At 38.0% G+C, this 21,277-nt stretch overlaps 1 protein-coding gene across 1 annotated transcript in view; it reads right to left on the reverse strand.

Moving 5' to 3' along the window:
* The window catches only part of COL24A1 (collagen type XXIV alpha 1 chain), a 49,449-nt gene extending 31,550 nt beyond the window's left edge, over nucleotides 1–17,899 (reverse strand). The window contains exons 1-10 of the mRNA XM_029087336.1: nucleotides 17,804–17,899; nucleotides 15,912–15,965; nucleotides 14,845–14,898; nucleotides 14,100–14,153; nucleotides 8,658–8,711; nucleotides 6,430–6,483; nucleotides 3,391–3,444; nucleotides 2,319–2,372; nucleotides 2,042–2,095; nucleotides 687–740 (exon numbers count right to left, since the gene is read on the reverse strand). Of these exons, the coding sequence (XP_028943169.1) occupies nucleotides 687–740; nucleotides 2,042–2,095; nucleotides 2,319–2,372; nucleotides 3,391–3,444; nucleotides 6,430–6,483; nucleotides 8,658–8,711; nucleotides 14,100–14,153; nucleotides 14,845–14,898; nucleotides 15,912–15,965; nucleotides 17,804–17,899 (582 nt within the window). The remainder of the gene's footprint in view (nucleotides 1–686; nucleotides 741–2,041; nucleotides 2,096–2,318; nucleotides 2,373–3,390; nucleotides 3,445–6,429; nucleotides 6,484–8,657; nucleotides 8,712–14,099; nucleotides 14,154–14,844; nucleotides 14,899–15,911; nucleotides 15,966–17,803) is intronic.
* Between the last annotated feature and the right edge of the window lie 3,378 nt (nucleotides 17,900–21,277).

Consider the following 21,277-nt stretch of genomic DNA (forward strand, 5'->3'; position numbering starts at 1 on the left):
TCCAGCAATTCCTGGCAGCCCCATGTCTCCTTTTTCACCACTTTCTCCAAGGAGTCCCTGATCTCCGGGGTCTCCCTAAAACAAAGAAAACAAAAACAAACAAACAAAAAACCCCCAAAAGCTTAGTCAAGCTGCTGCTATGGAATTATTATTCTTGAGAAAAGTGAATTCTGAATCTTCAAGTTTGACAAAAAGCACACTAAAACTGATGGGAATCTTACCAGTCAAATTCAGATCAGGCTCCAAGTTAGGGTAAAGTCCTTTCTATCTCATTCATACACTCCTACAGCCAGATTTTACCTCATCCATCGCCAGCTACCTGAGGGTGTCCTCTGTGGCATCCTGTCCTGGCAGCTGCCACAGCCCCTGGCACACCATTGGTGTATTGCAGGGAGTGGAGCAGCACTGGGCTCACTCTCTCCAGCATGATTGTCACCATGGAAATAAGCTGTACTTAGTTCTCCAGCTTGCATTCCTCTGTCAATCCATTCAACTTTGCAGCCCTTTCAGGGTAAGTACGTGCCTAAAAGGCACAGGAGAGCCTATAACATATAGGGCCTCCTATGTTAAAACTAAGTGTACTCAACTGGGCTCTGCTGACCTGGTGAAATAGGAAGAAAAAAAAAAAAAAGAGATTTGGGTCCTTAAGCTAATATGACTGCTTTACATCTGCTACAAAAATATACCTTTGGGCCATCTTTTCCTTGAACACCATCTTCTCCTGGAGGTCCTGGTTCACCCTTATAAAAAGGAACAGATGAAAACAAAATTATTGCCTAAACTTCTCAACATAGACGTATTGTCTTGGAGGAACTCAGACCAGTTTTACAAATACTTATTATTTTTTGGACAACTTTTATGTTGCTGTTATAGTGTATTTGTCTTAATTTTTCACTGATTTACAGTGAGAGTCGCAGCCCTGTGAATCTTGAACACAGGAAAACATAAATGATGATCAGCATTAGTAAATAAGGCAATACTATGTCCATATAACACTGGAGATTTGGACAGTGGAACTGAGATTGTTTGGTTTCAGAGTATACAACATGTAATTACAGTAACCTCAAAAATATACTTACGCTGTCTTGAAACTTCCATGTTTATGTGGATACTACTATATTGGTATGTTCAGTGACTCAGTTTAGGGCCATGAAAAACTCATCATTTACCAACAGTATTACCACCACGGCATTTTATAATGTTTGCCTTTCTCAGGTAAAGACAGTGGCAACTTGCAACTTCTGACACTGGTGGTAAAAAAGCAAATACAAGCTGCCCTATACTAATAATGCAGTATTTCAGACATAGTGGTATGGTAAAGTCTAGAGCACCAGTACCAGGAATTACTCTTCTCCAAGGACAGACAGAATTGTGGAATGCACCTTGCTAGAGATTTTGGGAAAGAAGAAAAGATGCCAGCAAGGAGCTAATGGAACAGAAGAGCTCAATGGTGAGACTTAAGTCTGAAAGCATATGGTTTATGCTCTTAAAAGCATCGTGGATAAAATCTGTTTCTAGCACTTTAAAAGGTTTTTTCAGCCTTCAAAGGTAGGGTCAGATGAGGGGGGTAAGACACACAGGAAGAATATATAGGGCACAAGTGCTTGATAAAATCAAGTGCCAAATGAACCATCCACAGCACTAGAAGCAAATCAGCTGCTGCAGATGGTGGTACAGAGAGATACCCTGTTCTGCTGAGACTATAATGTTCCCATTATCTTCTCTAGACTGGGTATCTGTACACAGCATTATTGTGTGCTGTCATCTTAACAGCTGAGCTGGACACTCTTGGGTTTACCTTCATGCTCAAACCACTCCTTCATGTCTCTCAGTAACATAAGACACTTCACACAGAAGTATTTCAACTTTGTAATCAATACTCTTTTTAACTTGCTACAATATTACAAGTTGTTTTTTAAAAGCTATCAGAAGATAACTTCTTACTGAATTCTTCTCTTAAATCAAGGTTCCTCAACCTGCATCTCTGACACATGCATTACATACTTTCCTTTTTGAAAGAAGATTTGCATCCATAGCTTACCCTTAAACCTTGGTTGCCTGGTTCTCCAGCCTTCCCAGCAGGTCCAATATCTCCCTGGAATATCACAAGAAAAATAAATCATCAGATTTTAAGGGACAATATTCTTAACAATTACAGGGTTTTCAGATAACGCTGTCATCATGACAATAACAATATTTCTTAATGGCTCATTTCCTATATCACTGCCTGCTTGGATAATGTATCAGATCACTCTGATTTGCTTTTATGGAAATCTGAAAATGTAAACAGCACAAGAGAGAATAATTTCAAAATTTACCTTTGTGCCTGGTTCTCCCTGCAGGCCAGGTTCTCCTTCAGGGCCAGGAGGTCCCTGCATGGTACAAGAGCTACTGTTATACATGGTCACCAATAATAATTTTGCAACCACCAAATAGCACAGCCAACATTGAAGCAGAAACACGGTATAAGACACTGGGAAAGATGCATGTCTGAAAAATCAAATTAAGTCAATGCAGTTCTTTGTTCTTACTAGAGCCCAACAGAAGAAAAGAAAGGAGGGTATAGGAGGAGTTCAGGAACTGCACTGTGGGTCAGGAATGTATTGAAGACTCAGCAGTACCAATAAGGCTGCATCTTTCATCATACATTACTAGCAGGCTGAGCAATCACCTATCTTTCATAAATCTGACTGACAACTTCATCACTGTTTGTGCTTGGAGCCAAGCAGATACAGCTTTTGGAAAACAAAGCTCTTTTCAGAATTTTCAGCCGTTAAAGAGTTAATGGTATCAGGCTGTTTCTTGTAAGGTTACTTTAAACCTTTTTTTAATAGAAAGTCAGAAGACGGGATTTTGGGTGACTGAGGAAAAGTGTTTCTTCAAATAAGCCAAATCCCTTCTGTTCTATGTGAGCTCATATCTCAGCTACTTCGTTCCAAATGTGGCTAATACATTCTGTCATATTTCTTTCAAAGAGAGATTAAAAACAAAGCAAAAAATAGAAGCAAAAGTTAGCAAGAAGGTTGTCTGCAGCTGCTTTTCTTCATCTACCATTTGCAAGAAAATATGATTAATGCTGTTATGCTGTTCTACTGTATAACTGCCAGAAGAATGGTGCTTCTGTAAAAAAAAAAAAAAAAAAAAGTAACTAAACTTTCACCTTCTAGGTGCAGATGTCATATGAATGTATGCCCAAAGACAGTGCTGATAACAGAAAAAGCTACTTATTTTAGACTTTTTTTTTTTTTTTTGTAACAGCTTAAATAAGAGAGTCTCTCAGCAGCTCATGTTATTTAAGTCAGGTAATAAAAAGAATTTCTAAACACATTGCCCAAGCTTATTCACTTGCTTGAGTATTTGTAATTACTATATAAATTATTAAAATCTCACCTCAAAACCCATTTCTCCAATAGGGCCAGCATCCCCTGGTTGTCCTCTTGGACCCTGGCATTAAACAAAATTTTGGATGCATCATCCAATTAACATTAAATTACACTGCATAGTCTTGACCTTGTCTCTTCAGAACTCTTCCAAGTGGCATAAATAAGGGTATTTCATTGTCTTTCCTCCTGAATCCAACAGTGTATATAAATACCATGATGGCATATGGTACTGAAGACCTCATTGCCAATCTTGACACACTGAAATAACAGATTTCAAAAAATAGTACAGATGTCTCTTCTTTTAGACCAAAAGTAAATTATTATCTAAACTAAGCTCTCCTCTTGATTAACTGAGACTTTGTTTAATTAAGGTTTATTAGACTGTCTGGTTTGCTTTGTAGAAAAGCCTACAGTCTGGTATGGAATTGTCTGAAAACAACTACTGTGTGCTTCTCTGCGGACTTAGCAATGTTTGTACAGGACAATCACTGAAGTGTAATGACTAAGGGCTGGAGGCTTTTTGGTAATATTAGTAATTATACTATGAGTTTTCTTATAAACCCTGCCGTAAGTAATATATTTACTGCAGTAACACGTTTGGATTGTTTCATAAAGTGGCATGCTCAAATACTCTGCACATGCTAGATTGCTCACCTCTGCTCACAGAGAGGGATTTCTGTGTTGGAGGGTAGAGTTTGCCTGTAACAGCTTACAGCTGATTCCATAGCCACTATAAATGTATGTCAAGACAAATCAATCCTCCGGATGTATCCAGTCTTTGAACTTTCAGAAAGTTCATATCAATCTATCCCTTTGAGACTTATCTGTGTTTAAGTACGTTCTACATTCAAAATATTTTGTTGATCTATTATTCTCATGTAAACAAAAGATGCTGCTCTCCATATATATGATAGAAGCCTTTTAAGTAAATATTTACTCTTTTTTTGTTTCACATGCTCTTACGGACTATGCATATGGTTTTGCTCCTCCTGATGACTTGGCAATGATAATGCAAGTACATTCTTCCTTTAAAACAACAATGTAACATTTTACTGAGGGGATTTCAGCAGATGCATATATTTTACCCTATAGCTTCATTTAAGTGTGAAAACTGCAGTTAATTTCCCACTCAGAATTCACTTGGTCCTAAACTAAGTCCATTGCTTTTCATTTGCAGCGACTTCATGGCATTCCACTAGGCAAGTGTCACAAAGCTTAAGTTTGATTCACGAGTCAAATATTTCTTCTTATATCACCATGGAGCTAAGTCTGCTGGATTGGTAATGTATGTTTCCCCCAAGATTTTCAGAAGCCAAAATTTATAGCAGTATAGGGATTCCTTTTAACCATTAACAACAGGTAATTTTCAAAAGATTTTACTGAAATGTCTGTCAAGTAGGTGAAGTTAGAGTGTAATTTAGATCTAGCCTATTACTACAAATAGCTCTAATTGCTTATGTTTCTCTGCTCCTCCACCAATAATCAGGTATTTTCTGCTCTGTGCAGCACTAGTGACAGGGCCAGAGAAACTGCTTCAGCAGCTGGCTTTCATGTAGCGACCAGCTAACAGAAGATGAAATCAAGCTGCTTGGATGGGCAGTTAAAAGCAGAGCCATGTGTTTAATTTCATAACACCTTGTGTCATTTTCATTACTTCTTTCTAGCTCCACAGACCATTTTCTGAAGACATTTTACTCTTTCAGCACTTGAAAGAAAAGGTACCGCCTCACAGGATAAGCTTTTCTTACTTCTGACACTGCCCATGTAGATTCTACAATGATGAGCACACCAGAAATGTAGGTTGCTCAAGAGCAGACCACTTAGATTAGATAAGGCTGATAGTCATTTTATATATATATATATATATATATGAAAATTCAGACTTCACAAGGAAATGGCAGGAATTTTATGTATAAACCTTGCATTGTAAGGCTCTCAGAAGTCACAACATGAAGATGAGATAAAATAAATGAAAGAGATGAAGTAGCAGGAATCCAGTAATAACCCTTAGAAAATACTTTTTTCTGTCAAAATATTTTGCCACTCCTACAAGTTGGCAGCTCAAGCTAAGTGGGCAATTACATCCAAAAGAAAATTTACCAAAAAAGTTGGTATTTTTCCAGCTCCCAAAAATGTGCAATGGCTTTCTGTAAGCATGTCAGCCTATGGATTAGCAGAAATAATATTTAATAATATTAGAAATAATAATAATTAGTGAAAATAATATACTCTATATCAACAGTTCACTTTCAAGATTTAAATTAACTATATGTAATTTTATGTGCAAAATAACTTTTCAGAAGCAATGAAACACACAATTTTTGACAACTCTATTAGATTTCTGCACTATAAAATGGCAGCCTCCTCCCAAATCCCACTAGGACAGCACACACACTTTCACTGTATATAATCTGATTTACCCCCAGAGATGGTGATGCAATACTATTCCTCTCATGGCTACACCTTGCAGCACTTTGCATATATTTCCTGCACATTCTGCATGATCTTCTGTTACAATATTAGCCACATAAAAGTGCGGCTTTGAGATAATAACAATCAGAACAAGAATCCATCCAGCAGAGGAATGTCTGAGGTTTATTATAACAGTCTCTTTTTTGTTGAAAATTTAACCTGCCAAATAGATGTGGTCCCTGAGTTCCTGAATAACTATCCTAAAATTTCCCTGAAAAAAATACCACTAATATCTGTGTTGACACATATATTTACATAACCTGTAATGTAGACGTCTACCTCAGCACAGCATAAAGCCACATACTGTGGTCCAGATTCTGTCATGCTCTCTTATGTTGTGCACCCCGTACTACAGTGCTTCCCAACATGATGAACAAGTCTCCTTATGAAGAAATTATGCTAAGCAAGGGAGGCAGACTCTAGCCCTGCAGTTTTCAGTTTTGAAACAATTACACCATAATTCCTATCTAACCACAGCTGGCAACACTGAATCTTGGTAAAATGAAGCCTGAGTTACCAGGGAATTCAGTATAATATGTGGAAAATTTTTAAGCAGGCATAAGGATCAACTTACCGGCTCTCCCATTGGTCCCCTGTCTCCTGTGGCTCCAGGAGGCCCAAGCAAACCCTGGAAGATTAAAATAAAATAAAAAATCATAGGAAACAAGCTGTTTCATATTCTGTGAAAAGCCATTTCCTCTCTTATTTCTGCTTACTCAAGCAGAAACATATTTACTGCTCAGAAACACCCAAGAAATATGTGCAGCCTTTTCTTCTGGTTGACATGCACTGTCACATCACTACCTCCTGTGGGAGGTGGGGAAGCCCTTAATAAATCATTGAATCATAGAATAGTTTGGTTGGAAAAGAACATTACAATCATCTAATCCAACTGTAAACCTATCATTGCCAAGTTCACCACTAAACCATGTCCCCAAGTACCACATCCACACATCCTTTAAATACCTCCAGGGATAGTGACTCCACCGCTTCCCTGGGCAGCCTGTTCCAATACTTGACAACCCTTTCAGTGAAGAGTTTTTTCCTAATATCCAATCTGAATCTCCCCTGGCACAATTTAAGGCTGTTCCCTCTTGTCCTATCACTTGTAATTTGGGAGAAGAGACAACACCCACCTCACTACACCCTCCTTTCAGGTAGTTGTAGAGAGCAATAAGGTCTCCCCTCAGCCTCCTCCAGACTAAACAATCCCAGTTCCCTCAGCCACTCCTCATAAAAATCCTTCCTTACTTTCTTTTACATAAGGATGGATCTTAGCTGACCCACCATTTACCAGTTCCTCATCATTCTTAGACTCATGTGCTGCCTGTGTGTGCAAACTGGGCCTAAACACAATCTTACAAGCATTTGGCTCCATAAACTGTGTTTGAGATGATCAGTGAGTTTCATAGCCCACTTTTCTTTCTCTTCAACCTGGCTCATAGCATGTGTGTCTCATACTCTCTTCTAGAAACTGTAGCTGTGGGAGTAATAGAGCAGTATCATGTACTTTGCAATAAATGTAGTAATTCCCATCATTTCAAGCTAAGGTTTTGCTTCATTCATTTCTGTAAAAATAAATACATCTAAAAATCCTAGTGTATGAAGAAGAAATGAAAACCCATTGTGTCAAAGGTTAGAAGCAACAAGCTCCTAAATCTGCAGATTAGGAGCAGAAGAGGCAAGAGAAATACAGTGACAACCAACACTGAGTCTCAATTTCAGCACAAAATCATCACTACTACTGCTTTGTTTCTGCTTTTCTCCTTCTTTCCTTATTGAAAATCCAATATAATTTGGTCTGACAGGTAACCTTATTTGTAAAAGAAAGCTCAAATATAAGATGTTAGATTTCCATTGAAAGAACAAATAAAAGGAGGAATTCTCTCCTACACGTGATAGACATTTTACACATTTTTCTACATTTACCACAACATTGATAGTACACATCTACTCTAAAATCTATCAAAGAATTATTTTTCTACGTCACCAAGACTTCCTCCCTTAAAACTATGATAAAACTGAGAAAACCAAAGCAACTTCTAGAACACACCTACTAAGTACAATGATCATTTCTTCTGCTGCAATTTGCTAACATATTGTCTTCTATGGACCACCATCCATGAAAACATTGGTCTTGTAGCAAACTAGACTGTGTTCACACTTACTCTCCCTTCTGCCTCTGATTCTTTGTATGAATAAATGCAAACCCTACTGTCAATTTTTTTCCCATTACTCTAAAGTAGACAAATTCCCTCATAAATAAAGTATGAGACTTCGTGGATTTTTTTTTTTTGTAGAAGTACTAGGGAATTTAATACTTACAAATGCACCCTGATCTCCTCTTTCTCCGGGATTTCCAGCTTTACCCTGGTCAAAGAGAAATTTTGAAAGACAATGCCAGCTTCAGAAATTAGTAGTAACTCTGTTAAGGCTTACTACAAAGATTGGCTTCAATACTTACAATGAGCCCAGGAACTCCTTTCTTTCCTGGACCACCTCTTTCTCCCTGTTAAAAAAATCAACAATGTGTGAATTCTACATGCATTTGCTAGATAAGCTGCAGGCAGTTGCTGTCAGTTTAAATGCTGGGTAACTCTGCAGAAAGTGTAGATTCAGGTTTAGATGGGCTTATACCATAATAAAGAAATACCTGAAAAAGGCATAAATTTGCGATTCTCCTCCTGGATTAAATAGAACTTTATGGCTTCTGACATGCTAGGTTGTTTTTTTGTTTGTTTTCTTATCTGTTATGGTCTCTCTCAATGCTTCGTATAGTACTGAGCAATGTTAAACACTCACCTTAATGCCTTGTGTTCCTGGTTCTCCTGGAGGACCGTCTAGGCCTCTTGGCCCCTGAATATTGAACAAATGATTTGGTATATTAATTATGCATTACTTTTGGTTATCATCAGGGAGATGCAACATAAACTTTAGGAGAAGGGAAACGAGTTTTGTTAGCATGAAAACCAATTTTCATTCTACGTTAAGTGTGAAATAAAGCTTGAAAGAATAAAATAACTTTCTGGTTTGCTGAAATATTAATTTAAGAAGAAAGATTTTTTTGAAAAATACGTAAACAAAATGTTCAGGGTCTCTGTTGGAGCCAGCCTGCAGGCTGATATTTTCTGCTCTTTTTTCCATCTACTTTGTATGCATGCAACGGATGCATATTTAGAAGAATTTAGATGAGCAGTGGTTATATGGAGTGCTTGCTTTTGAGCATATTATAAGTTGTATTTGCAAAAATCCAGCCTGATAGTAAGACTCTAAAACAAGCAGATAAAGTTCTTCCATTAGTAAACCAGTTTGAGGCAAGATTAAAAGCAATTTAAAATCTTGCATAGTGAACTGCTCTGTTGTTAGACTAAAATGCCTCTTGTAAATTGACTTTTTATAACCAACAGATGAACAAAGATAACCTGTTATATTACTGTATTATAATAAAGCAAATATTTATTGCCAAAACATTCAGAAATGATTGTTTAAGACTGAAAAATCTAAATCCATTAGTTCACAAGTAAATGAAAAAATCCTTAAAATAGATCATGAGCAAAATGGAAAAGAATATATTATCCATGCTGACTTAGGAGATTATTTCCCTAATTCTAAACACACTGACTGTTTGGGTATAGAAAATAAAATTAAAACCAGTTAATAACAATCTAAAACGAATGACCACTTTAAAGCAAGAGCTAGATAAATAGCAAGACAGAGTCAGGCTCTTTACAGCAGTATGCAGTGGGAGGATGAGACACAACAGCTTTCCCGGTGGCACCTGAGCTGGACTGTCATTAGAAGGAAGTAGCACATGTTATGGCAGCACCTAGAGGAAACCAATTTGCATTTTCAGACTGCATTTCTGAGTTGTAGAGAACCTTACATCTTGGGTCACAGTATGGTGTGACCCATTATTGGCACAGATTAACTGGATCTGTGCAATTTCCTACTATAGCTAGTACAGAATGAGATACACACAATTTGCCTGCTGTTATTTAATTTAAGCTGCAACAGTGCTGAGGAGCAAGGCTGCCAAACAGTTGCTATTACTTTTTTCTTTGGCATAGGTTCAGCTTTGTTTCTAAAACAGAACATTGAAAACTCTAGGATAATAAGCTGAGAAAAAGTTCATCTAACAAGGCAAGAAGCACCAATTAACTCTCTTCCTTCTCATCCTGCCTCCTGAATATAAAAAGAGTGAAAATAACTTAAACACATTATGTAGCTACTTTTCTCTTTTGGTTCTTGACACGGAAGAATATTAGAAAATAGCATCAATTTTAGTCTCACTTCATTTGAACAATTAAGAAAGATAAACACACTCAGCTATTGATGTATCACAAAGCACACTGGCCGCCTGCTTCATATAACCCTGAAGCACACAGATTTCTCTAGGTTCCATGTTCCCTGCTGTGAGAAGCATGAAAGATCATTCATTAAAACTAAGTGCTGATGTGCTTAGGTTATTGAGGTTCTTCGTTCCAGTACAGACACAAATGAAACAGAGATAACCTTACTGGCTGCTACAGACATAAGCTGCTGTTGCCTGACCCCAAATTTATGGCAGTTTGCTACGTTATTTTCCTGCATTTGCAAAATTGAAATTTATGAGTTGCATTCAAGGAAAGTAAGAACAGAAAAATTATTGCTTTTAAGCTTTTAAACACCAAACATCAGCCTGAAGAATACTAACTGCTAAGAATCTTAGCAGCTATTGAGAATTTTGCTTAGGTCTCACTCATGAAATGACTCTAATGATACAGGAAGTCTTCCTCTCAAATTAAAAGTTACAGTTGTATTAGAGATTATGGTATGAACTAAAAGCAGCATCAGTCTCTGATACTGTGGTTTTCTTCTCCATACATCAGCAAACAAGAACAACAAAAAAACCATGCAACAACAGCTTCAAGGCTACCTACACTGCCACCAGCATGTCCTCCAGACTAACATATTTCTTCCTTCTGGTCATGGAGAGAAATTCCTTCTCTTAGATACAGAATATTCTCACTCCCCAGAGTGTCATTCTGCCATGGAAGTATCTACAAACGAGTGTTCTCCCTCTGTGTTTTCATGAGAGTTACATAAAAAAAAAAAAAAAAAAAAAAAAAAAAAAAAAAAAAAAAAAAAGTCACAAAAGGCTCCAACCTTCCACATGATTCCAGCTGAACTGCATCAAGTCTCCTGCATGGGCTGAGAAAGCTCCGTGCTAGCACTATGCTCAGTGGCACATCCTCCAAAATCCCCTGACAGTAAGGTACTCTGGAGGCTCCTAGACAGCCTGCCTTCAGCTGGCTAGAACTCCTGGGAGAACTGGAGGCTGAGCAGCTGGATACTCTCAGGCAGAAGTAGGCTGCTGGGTAATCTTGGATGCAAACCAGTTGTTGAAAGGTCCAGAATTTATGAGATTAAGGAATTCTATTCCTGTGACAGTGCAGAAGTAGAGGGTCAGTGCTCCTAAGACTTCCTGCAGATTCCAGCTGTGAAGATGGGTTATGTTCTTGCTTCAGTACACAAGAGGGAATTTCCATATGCTTCTGTTTTACTCTGTATGTAACCGTGGAATGCATTTTTTCTGAGGTCTGCCACACTGAGCTCAGGGTTCTGACATTTCTCTTTCTGAATCCAGTGATGACAAACCCCAAGATTCAGGGTCCCCCGGCCATTTTCCTTATGTGGGATTCCACTTTGGGTCTGATATTTTGATCTTTAGAGCAGAGAAAATTCTCAGTGGCTTCAGTGGGAGTTTGTTCACAGAGTCTGAAGACCTGGGTCAGCTCTGAGACCCCCTTCCATGAAGCATTCCCAGTCAAGTTGGATGGAGGCAAAGGCATAAACCACAGCTCCAAACTGGGACTTCCATAGAGCCTGGGATGTTTGGGAATTATTTAGAGTGATCTTTAATTATAAGCAATGTACTCTATGATGTGCTGCCAAAATCATAGAGACAGACTCCCTCAAAGACTCCTGTCTCAGTTGGCATAAGATGTGACGCTCCTTAAATAAATCTACCTTCAAAACAGAACCTAAATTAAAACAGATCTTTCCCCCATAAAAACAGTCACCAGGTAGCAGATGCTGCTGGGCAGGAGGAAAGCCTGCAGGGGAGGACTCATGTTCACGTCAGTAGCTTGGCTCTGACTCCAGCACTGGTGATGCTGGCAGACAGACTTGCCAGGAGGGAAGGATCAGAGGAGGAGTTTAGAGGGGAATGGTTATGTCCAGAGGAATTAAAAGGTATAACTTTCAGCAGTTCAGTACCAATCTCAGAGACAACTATTTACAACAAATTACTTCTGAGCTCTCCCTCTAACTCACTGCATCCTACAGGTTGCCAGTCAAACTGAAACTTTGGTGGACCGACAGGACCCAAGGGATTTTCATTTTTAGATAAAGCTCAAACATCAGCATTTTACAGTGAAAAATGACTGCATCTGTATACTCCTCATCTGTTGCCAGTGGCTTGTGTGTCCCAATTCAACATTAACACTTCAGCATGAATTTCACTTTCAGACATGCTCCTACTAAAATTACAGAGGGATAAGGTGCCCTTTTGTTTCATTGAATCAGGCCACAGCAGAAAAAGTGGTGCCAAGCTGCTACTTCTTTTCAGCCTCACAATTGCTTCACATTGCTGTTTTGATTTACATTTTCAAATCTGCCTGTGAAGCTAGATGGTGGTTTTCCCTTCCACTCCTCTAAACCAAAGCAAAGATTCACACTCCTGTCAGAAGGCTGCCTTAGTCATTACCTTAGGGCTCCCAGGAGCCCCTACAGCCTCCCTCCACTGAACACATTTGTATAAGCACCTTTTGAACACTTCAGGAGCTACTTCTCTGCTAGTTAATGCCTGGGGTTGGACGCTCCTGCTAACACCGGTCCTTGGTAGTTCACTGTGCATATCAGTGGGGGTGGATTCTAGCCCTCTGCAGCTAATTATGGTTCCTCTTTGATTTTTTTTAGAATGAATGTTGCATAAACAAATGTATCTGTATTTCAGTTTTGCCTGACAAACAGGCCTCAATAAACTGATTTTTCTGGGTGCTAATAGATTGTATGTGTGATATTCAGTTCAGAAAATAAACAAGTGACCTATGACATGTGGGAAGCATTTGCTATTTCTGCATTTAAAATTATCAAAGTAATACTGAATACTTCTTAGTGTATACAATTTTGTGGTTATTAATTCCCCAGAAAGAAATTTTTACTAATATATCCTTCTAAATAGATTTTTAAAAAACACATCTACTGTAAGGGAAAAAAAGAAGACTATTTTCAAAAGACCATATAGATCTCTGCCAATGGTGGGTATGTCCTTTTCCACAAGCTACTGAGGCAACTTCTTTAATCCTGAAACCCAGACTGAGACAAATCTCCTACTGACAGGTACTTCAGACAAGCACAAGCAGTTCTAAGTGTATGTAGACATATGCTCAAATCTGTTTCACCCATTTAAGGAAACTGAAGCCTGGGAAAAATTATACCCTATGTCTGAAACTAAACAAAACAAACCCCCAACCTATTACCAGCTGGAAAGGAAACCTCTCTATGTATATACAGAGTAGCCCAGAAACACTATTGCAGACTTTTAACAGAAATTATACATTTCATATGCTACATTTCACAAATTGTTCCTACAAACTGCACCACGAACAAAGAGGTAAATTAAAACAGGTTTCTTCTGAAGGAGGAAGAAACCATCCTAAAGAAGGAAGACTCATTTGAAACATGAAATTTCTCTCATGAATAATCCTGTATATCTTATAATAGTATTTTGCTGTAGTGACAAAAATTTCTGCTTCCTGTGACAGAAAGACACCAACAAAATTATTTCACTAACAAGGATTCAGGGACTTTATTTTGATAGCCTTTCCAAAAGACATAAATGATACGCAGATAAAGAAAATAGTCCTTAAAACATTGAAACAGTCCAATGGTAGTTATAAATGCCAACACTTGCATATTTATGTATACAGAAAATAAAGCCAGTGGTCATTTTGGTTCTGGTATTGCTTTCAGCTGAAATCAATGGCAAAACCCAATTTAACTGTAATGTGAGGAGAAATGAAGACTCATATAATTTCCTATATGGAAATACAAGTATGATCTATCTAATTTCTGTACAAATGACTTGAGTCTGGAAGACAGAATTCAAAGGAAGCAACTGTACATGGGTTACGCATCAGATTCATATTAGCAACACACCACTCTTTGCTCTAAGTAACATGAAACAGCAATACTACTTACTCTTCTTCCCTTAGGTCCCTGTGGCCCCGGTGGTCCTCTTGTACCTGAAGGTCCCTATGTATCAAATAAACTTATTATTCATTATATTCTATAGACAGGTTTCTGAAAATTACAAGGCTCATGCACATTAAGCAATAGTCAATGCAACCAATACAAATCAGTCACTTTCACTCATGGTTCAAATTCAATTAACTGTGTTAGTACAATTTATCTAGAAAAATCGAAATAATAGGCTCCACATAACTTTATTCTGAATAAGAAATCATTATGTGATTAAAAAAACCTAATAATTTGTCATAAAAGATTTTTATCTATACCAAAGACCCATAGTAGCCAAATTATAACACAATTATACACAGCAAAATTAGAATATAATTTGTTTTTATTAACAATAAAGCTAAACACAGATAGACATATTCAAATTATATTAGGTATCAATGAATTAAAAAGAAAATTGTTGTACAATTATAAACCATCTTTAAAAAAAAAAAATCTATTCCCCTACTTGTCTCAACGGTGTGATTTTTAAATGGATGAGTACATTATATAATTAATTTTCCTGTCTCTCATGGATCATCCTGGTAAAGAGCAAGTGAACAGACTTTGTGTCTGGATGGGTAAATTCTCATGAGAGTTTTACAGACTGCAGCACAAATTATAAATCATTTTTTACTTTAGCAGAGCAAAAAAGACAAATTGAAGGTGGTACATTTTATGTTAAACCACAGCACTGCTCTATACCTACAGGTAATCCTTCTGGCCCCACAGGTCCAGGGCCTCCTGGGGGTCCTGGGTAGCCCTAGAATTAAAATAAATATAGAAAAGACAGAACAGTTTTGTCAAAATTGTTATTATAACAACAACAATAAATCCAGTGACTTACTTGAAAAATTGGAGGCAAGTTAATAAAATGTTTAGTCTTGCAAAATTTATTCCCCAAATTTTGTTTAGAAAACAGCTATTTGTTTGGATATATCACAATAATCATTAAAGTAACCTAGGAAGTTTTCCCACACAGGCACTAGCTGACAGGGATTTACTGAAACAAAAGCTGCTGAGTTCTAAATGAATTTCAGAATGCTCAGGTCATGTTGTGACAGCGGAAAGAGAAAGGGCACAGCCTGGTGCGGGCAGGACTGGTCAAGACAAAATGCATTCTCTACATATTCTGGAGCCATCACAGTGCTTGCTAGCAAGCATACAATCAAAGCCTAACCACTTCTCCTTGAGAACTTCAACATGAATGTGACAATGGGCACATGCCTACCGCTTTTTACTTCTGTGCTGCATCATCACCACAGTGGCCTCTAAATTGCCAATGCCACAGGAAAGGTTGCATTCTGATTCAGGACAAGTGGTGTTGTCAGGAAGCCAGTCCTCCCACCACAGCGGCACCCAGGGGCTGTCTGGGTACTGCTGTGCAGTAGGATTAGAGGTGATGCTGGTTACCAGTCTGTCTATTAGAATAACTTGTGTTAGGCCAGTCTACACAAGAGATCATTCATTTACTTTCCCTCCTTTATTTAGCTCTCCTTTCAATTAATTGTGTTTAATTTCTATGTAAGTCTGCCTAGAGCCATTTTTCTAAAATGCAGTTGCTCCACTGCTTCATTCAGCAGATCACTTTGCAATGTCACTTCCACAAAGGGGATAAAGCTGCTAAACGAAAATTCCTAGGAACAACGCATCATAAATGGTACTTTTTTCCATAAAGCTTGCATAGTCAGAAGAATGAGAATTTATTACTGTTTTGGAAAGTAAAGTGCCTTTGTAAGTAACATAATCCTAGATTCTATGTTATTTGTGACTTACCATGACACCTTTCTCCCCAGGAGGACCTACTGGTCCTGGACTGCCTCGCTCTCCCTTTAATGAAAAATTAAAACAACAGTGAGTGCTCTTTTACAAACTCAATCTCTTCTAGGTGTATCTGGCCAACGAGGTTAACCTGCAATAACAATACTACAGCAATCCAAGAGTTCTTTCATGAGGGTTGTAGCCCATAGTCTACAAGAGACTTGGTTGCTAAAGAGAATGATTTTTTGCAATGCATAACACCATCGGTTCAGGGACTGTGCTTTAGAAACACTGCAGAGGCCTTTCTTCACTTTTACTGAATTTCTGCACTCCTTCCTTCTACACCCATATTTTAAAAACATGATATAACTGAATTTCTGTCTTCCTTTTTCCGAGAAGACTGAAGAAGAGATTTGGTACTACATCAGTCTTTGTGGACTGCAGCTAGCAGATCTCTCCTCTCTGTTGGGTGCATCACATTTACAATTATGTTGTCCTTTAATCCAAAAAAATTCTCCACAGCAAACAAGCAAAAAAGAAAATGTTCCCCTCTCCCTCATTTCCTCAGTATGGGTTAGGAAAGCACAGATCTAAAAGCAAGACCAGCCCTTCAGCAGTTGCAGAAGCAATTGGAGTAGGGGAAGTAGGAAAGGTCTCTTTCTTGTCTTACATACTTTCTCACCTTTTATTCATACAACATCCAGTCCAAACATCAGGCTAGGCTGTAGATCATCCCCATACAAATATTACATGTTTGTTGCAGATAGTATACATGACATAGTGATAACGCTATATTTTATGTTATGTACCGTTAAAGATACATTTCTTTCAAATAATTATGCTGGATATTTGTCATTTAAATCCACAATGTATGTTTACATAAAAGAGGAGGATAATAAATTCTACAGAAACAGCACAGCAATGACAACAATTAGTGCAGCATGAAGAAATTTGCTTCCATTTGCTGATAGATTAGTTAGTCTTTTACTGCCTTTTCCCTCTTAGCTTAACTAGCAGCAGCATCCCAAGGTAATCTTTGTTGGGCTAAATGTAATTATAAAGAATAAAAACTATTTGACAGTGAATTCTAAGATGATATTATGATTAAAACTATGAGATTTGTCTAAATTTTAGTTTTAACAAGCAGTGCTTTCTACTGATGTATTTCCTTTCATAGATTACATAAATTATAATCAGATTATTAAGACTTTTTCAATAAAATAGCTAAATAGCAGCCACCAATCTAGGTAAAATAATTCAGCCCTGCAGGGAATAAATATAAATGCTGCTGGATTCTTCTGACAAACAATTATGTGATTATTACAATTGAAGCTGACGTGCTGTCCAGTAATAGTTTCTTGTTTTTCAGTTTTAAATTACTTCACCTAAATAAAACCATGTCAAATATGCTTAAGCTATTTATACTGTTCTAGTCACATCAAGTCCGCCAAACTCTGCTTTCATAAACACAACTGTTACTGCATAGCAGAGAAAACTAACAATGTTGTCTTCTCTACTCAGTTAATGCATACAGCCAAATTTTACTTTTCTACTTTTCTCTCCATTATGTAGCAGTGCATAACCAGTGACTACTGGTATATGTGTATAAAGCATATTTTTTGCCAGTTTCTGTGAATCAATAGCAGCAGATAGTGAAGTGCCATAATATGAACAAGATATCAAATCCATCAGCTCTAAATTCACTGCCAGGTAAAATCAAGGATAGTAGATGCATACGTCAAATAACAGCATTTGAGTTATCATTTCTTACATCCCTGTGCTCTAAAATAACTACACAAATACTAGCTTTATCAATGGTCAGTAACCAATCTCTCACCAATATTTTATCACCCCAACGGTTTTCAAAGCTGATTTTTGCTGCTGAGTAGTCAGATATGTTATTATACCTTTTCACCGGGGCTTCCAGATGGCCCAGTTTCTCCTGGTAAGCCAGCTGACCCCTGTACAAAAAGCAAGCAGACTTTCATTTGTACAATATCCATACTAGTTCAAGGCTGGCAGTCGCCCAGCAACCCAGAAGCAGAGCACGGCACTTTTCTTTATCCCAGAGAACCCCTGGTCTATTTGTGTAAGTGCTCCTGTGGGGAAGTGAGGACTGCATAAGCTAACCTGGCTTACAATCCATGCAGGAGGATCACTGCATCTAGAGACACCAACAGTAAATAGTTACTGCTGGAAAAGAAATTACATTAATTTAATCACGATACTGCACTATCATCTAAGGTCTGCCACTGAGCTCAGTCTTGCAGTGCTAGAAGCTTTACAAACATACAATTAAAGGTGATAATTGCTCTGCTAGTGCTTCAGTCTGATCACAAATTTCAAGGGAAATAAATTCAGTGGAGCAAAGTAAAAGCCAGTCAAAATAAAAATTATATTGGATCTGGTGTTGTCAGAATTTCCCCTTTAAGTGTTCTAGCCCGAAATGCCTTTGAAGTCAGGGGATGGGAGCTTTTCAGTCATTTTAAAAATGAAGTAACTTTCTCCTGAGGCTCTCCCACAAATTTTCACTGGGCAGAACAAGTGCCACCACATGGAATGGGAAACATGAGAGGAAGTACTTTTAAAAAGCTTATTCCTAAGTGCTTACAATACTCTCTTTATTATGAAACAAAAAGAAAAAAAAATTATTGTGCAAGGCCCCAACTGAGAAAAGTATGAAACAATGAGCTTGAAGAAAAAGCAATAGGTGCCCAGAATACATTGCATGACTGCTCATGAAAGACAGCAGAAATGTGGAAGCTCCTAGTAGTGTCATAATACACAACTGTACTGCGTCTGTAACACTTTAAAAATCAAAAGTTATTTGCACTTAAAAAAATGACAACTCAAATATTGGTATTACTATCTCTACACGTGTAGGAAGGTACTAGCTTAAGTAGCACTGTACTGGCACTTGAGTTTGGTTGTGTTTGGGGTTTTTTGTTTTTTTTGGTTTTTTTTAAGTGTTACCTCTGAGCTCACTAGACAGCCCATATTCCTTTCAAGAGCCTAGTAGTAATTTTATACCATAGAAATAGAAAGAAAACATTCCAGTCTGAGATCTCTGTGAAAAAAAAGTACCTTTTTTAGCTTTTACCTGCATAATTTCAAGAGAGCTCAGCCTCAAGTACTTTAACCTAACAAGTGCAAAGGAACTAAGGCTTTATCATGGCTTCTTATTTTCTTGGGTTGCTAGCTCCTCTAGAAATCTCATAGTTTAAATATATTGCAATAAGCCATTGACACAGTTGCCTTTGAAGGTAACAATACTGGCACAAACTACTTTCTAGAAGGGGCTAAAGAGATAAACAAACATCTCTGGCTGCTGGACTGATGTGTTATGTGTGAGAACGTGTGTATTATATGTCAGAACTGAGACGTCTCTTGGCAGCAGCCAAAGATTCATCCTGGTGATGCTGGCACTAAAGTGATGCCCAGACGTCACTGGCAGGAATGAGGGACTCTCCTGATGAACTCTGAGAATGAGAGCTACCACTGCTACCAGTTATGGCCAAGAGTTGGCCTCAGCACCAGCAGAAACCTGTGAGACAAAGAATTACCCTGTGCTCTTGCTCATCAAGATAAGAGATGTGGAGGTACAGTTTCAGAAGGCTAAAGACTAATCACTTTGATTCTCTTATTCCAGAAAGGACAGAAGATGTAATCAGAGCCAAGATGTAACCCAGACCTATTATTCCACAGAGACACTCCTGATCTCCCAGCCAATGCCACACTGTTTACATGTCTGAAGATACTGATTAGGAAGATGGGTAGCTGTGCCTTGCACAAGCAGTGAACCATTTACTATAAAGCCCCCGATCAAGTCCCCTTTTCAATTCAGAAGTATCATCTTTCTGTCTTAGTTGCTCTGGTCTGAAAAAGAAGGTTTGACTAGGAAGGAGTGATTGTGAATGTGCTGTTGTATTACCCAGCACATTAGGTCTAGCCTACAACAACTTCCAGAGCAAGGACAAAATTTGGCTATCAGTCAGCAAGTTTCCTAGACACTGGCTGTTCCTCAGAAGAAAGTAGTTAAATAAAGAAAATTTACAGTAAAAATGCTAAAAGAAGAAAGTGGATTTTTGTTGATACAAAACATGGAAAACAACTTCTGCATGAGTGGAAGTGGATACGTATGGAAAGCAAAAAAATAGTCAAGATAACAAGAAGAATTGAAAAAACAGAGTGCAGGTTTCTGAAACCACGATAAAGCTGGTACGTGCAGAGGCAAGAGAATAAAAAAAAAACTTGCTTAGAAATACAATTTTGGTCCTTAAAACAATTAGTAGCATACAGTGAAAAGAAAGCGCAATCAGAGAACAAAACATCTTGTTCCATCAATATATTATCCATAAAGTGCTGTTTTTCCTATGGACTATCTTAAAGATCATGTGGCTCCTTAGATCCCAGATTTGGGGGTTGGTTTATTATAGAGACCAGCCACTAGGACAGGATTGAGGTTTCAAAACTCCCTCCTTCTTATGTAAGAGGATGCACACAGTCCAAAGCAGGTTTGTTGAGTAAGTGTGTTCCAGCATCCCTTCAATCCTTTGGGGTGCAGTGGTGGATTCCAAAAATCAAACTGAATGTATTAGGCAACAGAAAAGTAAAGCAAGAAACCCCTGACAGTAAAAAACAAACAAACAAACAAAATCCCAACAAAACCATCATGGTTTTAAACCTTATTAAAAAAAAGAGTCACAAACTTTCATTTACAAGGTCTTCTGTAAAACTCTCCAGTGATAATAACAGCATTTTAGAAACCATCTTGACAAGAGTATTTTCATGGAAAATGACTTGGAGATGAGATCTCACAACTAACACATGCCTGAGAAAGAATTTATATTAATCTGTATCCAATAGGTTTCTGGAAAAAGCTGAACTAGTTCCTTCTTCTGAAGTCCTGGGCAATGCCCCATGCATTCACCAGTCTTTGAAAAAACAAAAAACAACCCGAAACATTTTCCTCGACTCACTCTTCTTTTGGGCCTATGGCTTACAATTTTCATTTGTATAACCCCAAAGCCCAGATTTTTCATGACAGTTCAAAGAACTCCTTCTATTGAGCTCCTGAAAACATCAGCTAAAGCCCATTTAATCATTTCTTCAAGAAAAAGTTTCCATTCTCCATGAACTAAGCATCCCTGGTGCCTAATCCAGCTAATTTTTACCTCTGCAGGAGATGTGGGAATTACTTTATGGGAATTCTTCTCAAAAGCAATTCAACTCCTAGGCACGTGGCCCGATGGCAGGGTTTTCTTGCCTTCACACAGATTCTCACAGGCTGACCACTGCCACTGCCAGCCTACATATCACTTTTGTTTCTTTGCTGGACTGTAACTTTTAATTCTTTTTACCTCTTTTTTTTTTGGGGGGGG

Source organism: Antrostomus carolinensis, unplaced genomic scaffold, assembly GCF_000700745.2.
Source record: "Antrostomus carolinensis isolate BGI_N321 unplaced genomic scaffold, ASM70074v2 scaffold26810, whole genome shotgun sequence".
NCBI classification, from domain to species: Eukaryota; Metazoa; Chordata; class Aves; order Caprimulgiformes; family Caprimulgidae; genus Antrostomus; species Antrostomus carolinensis.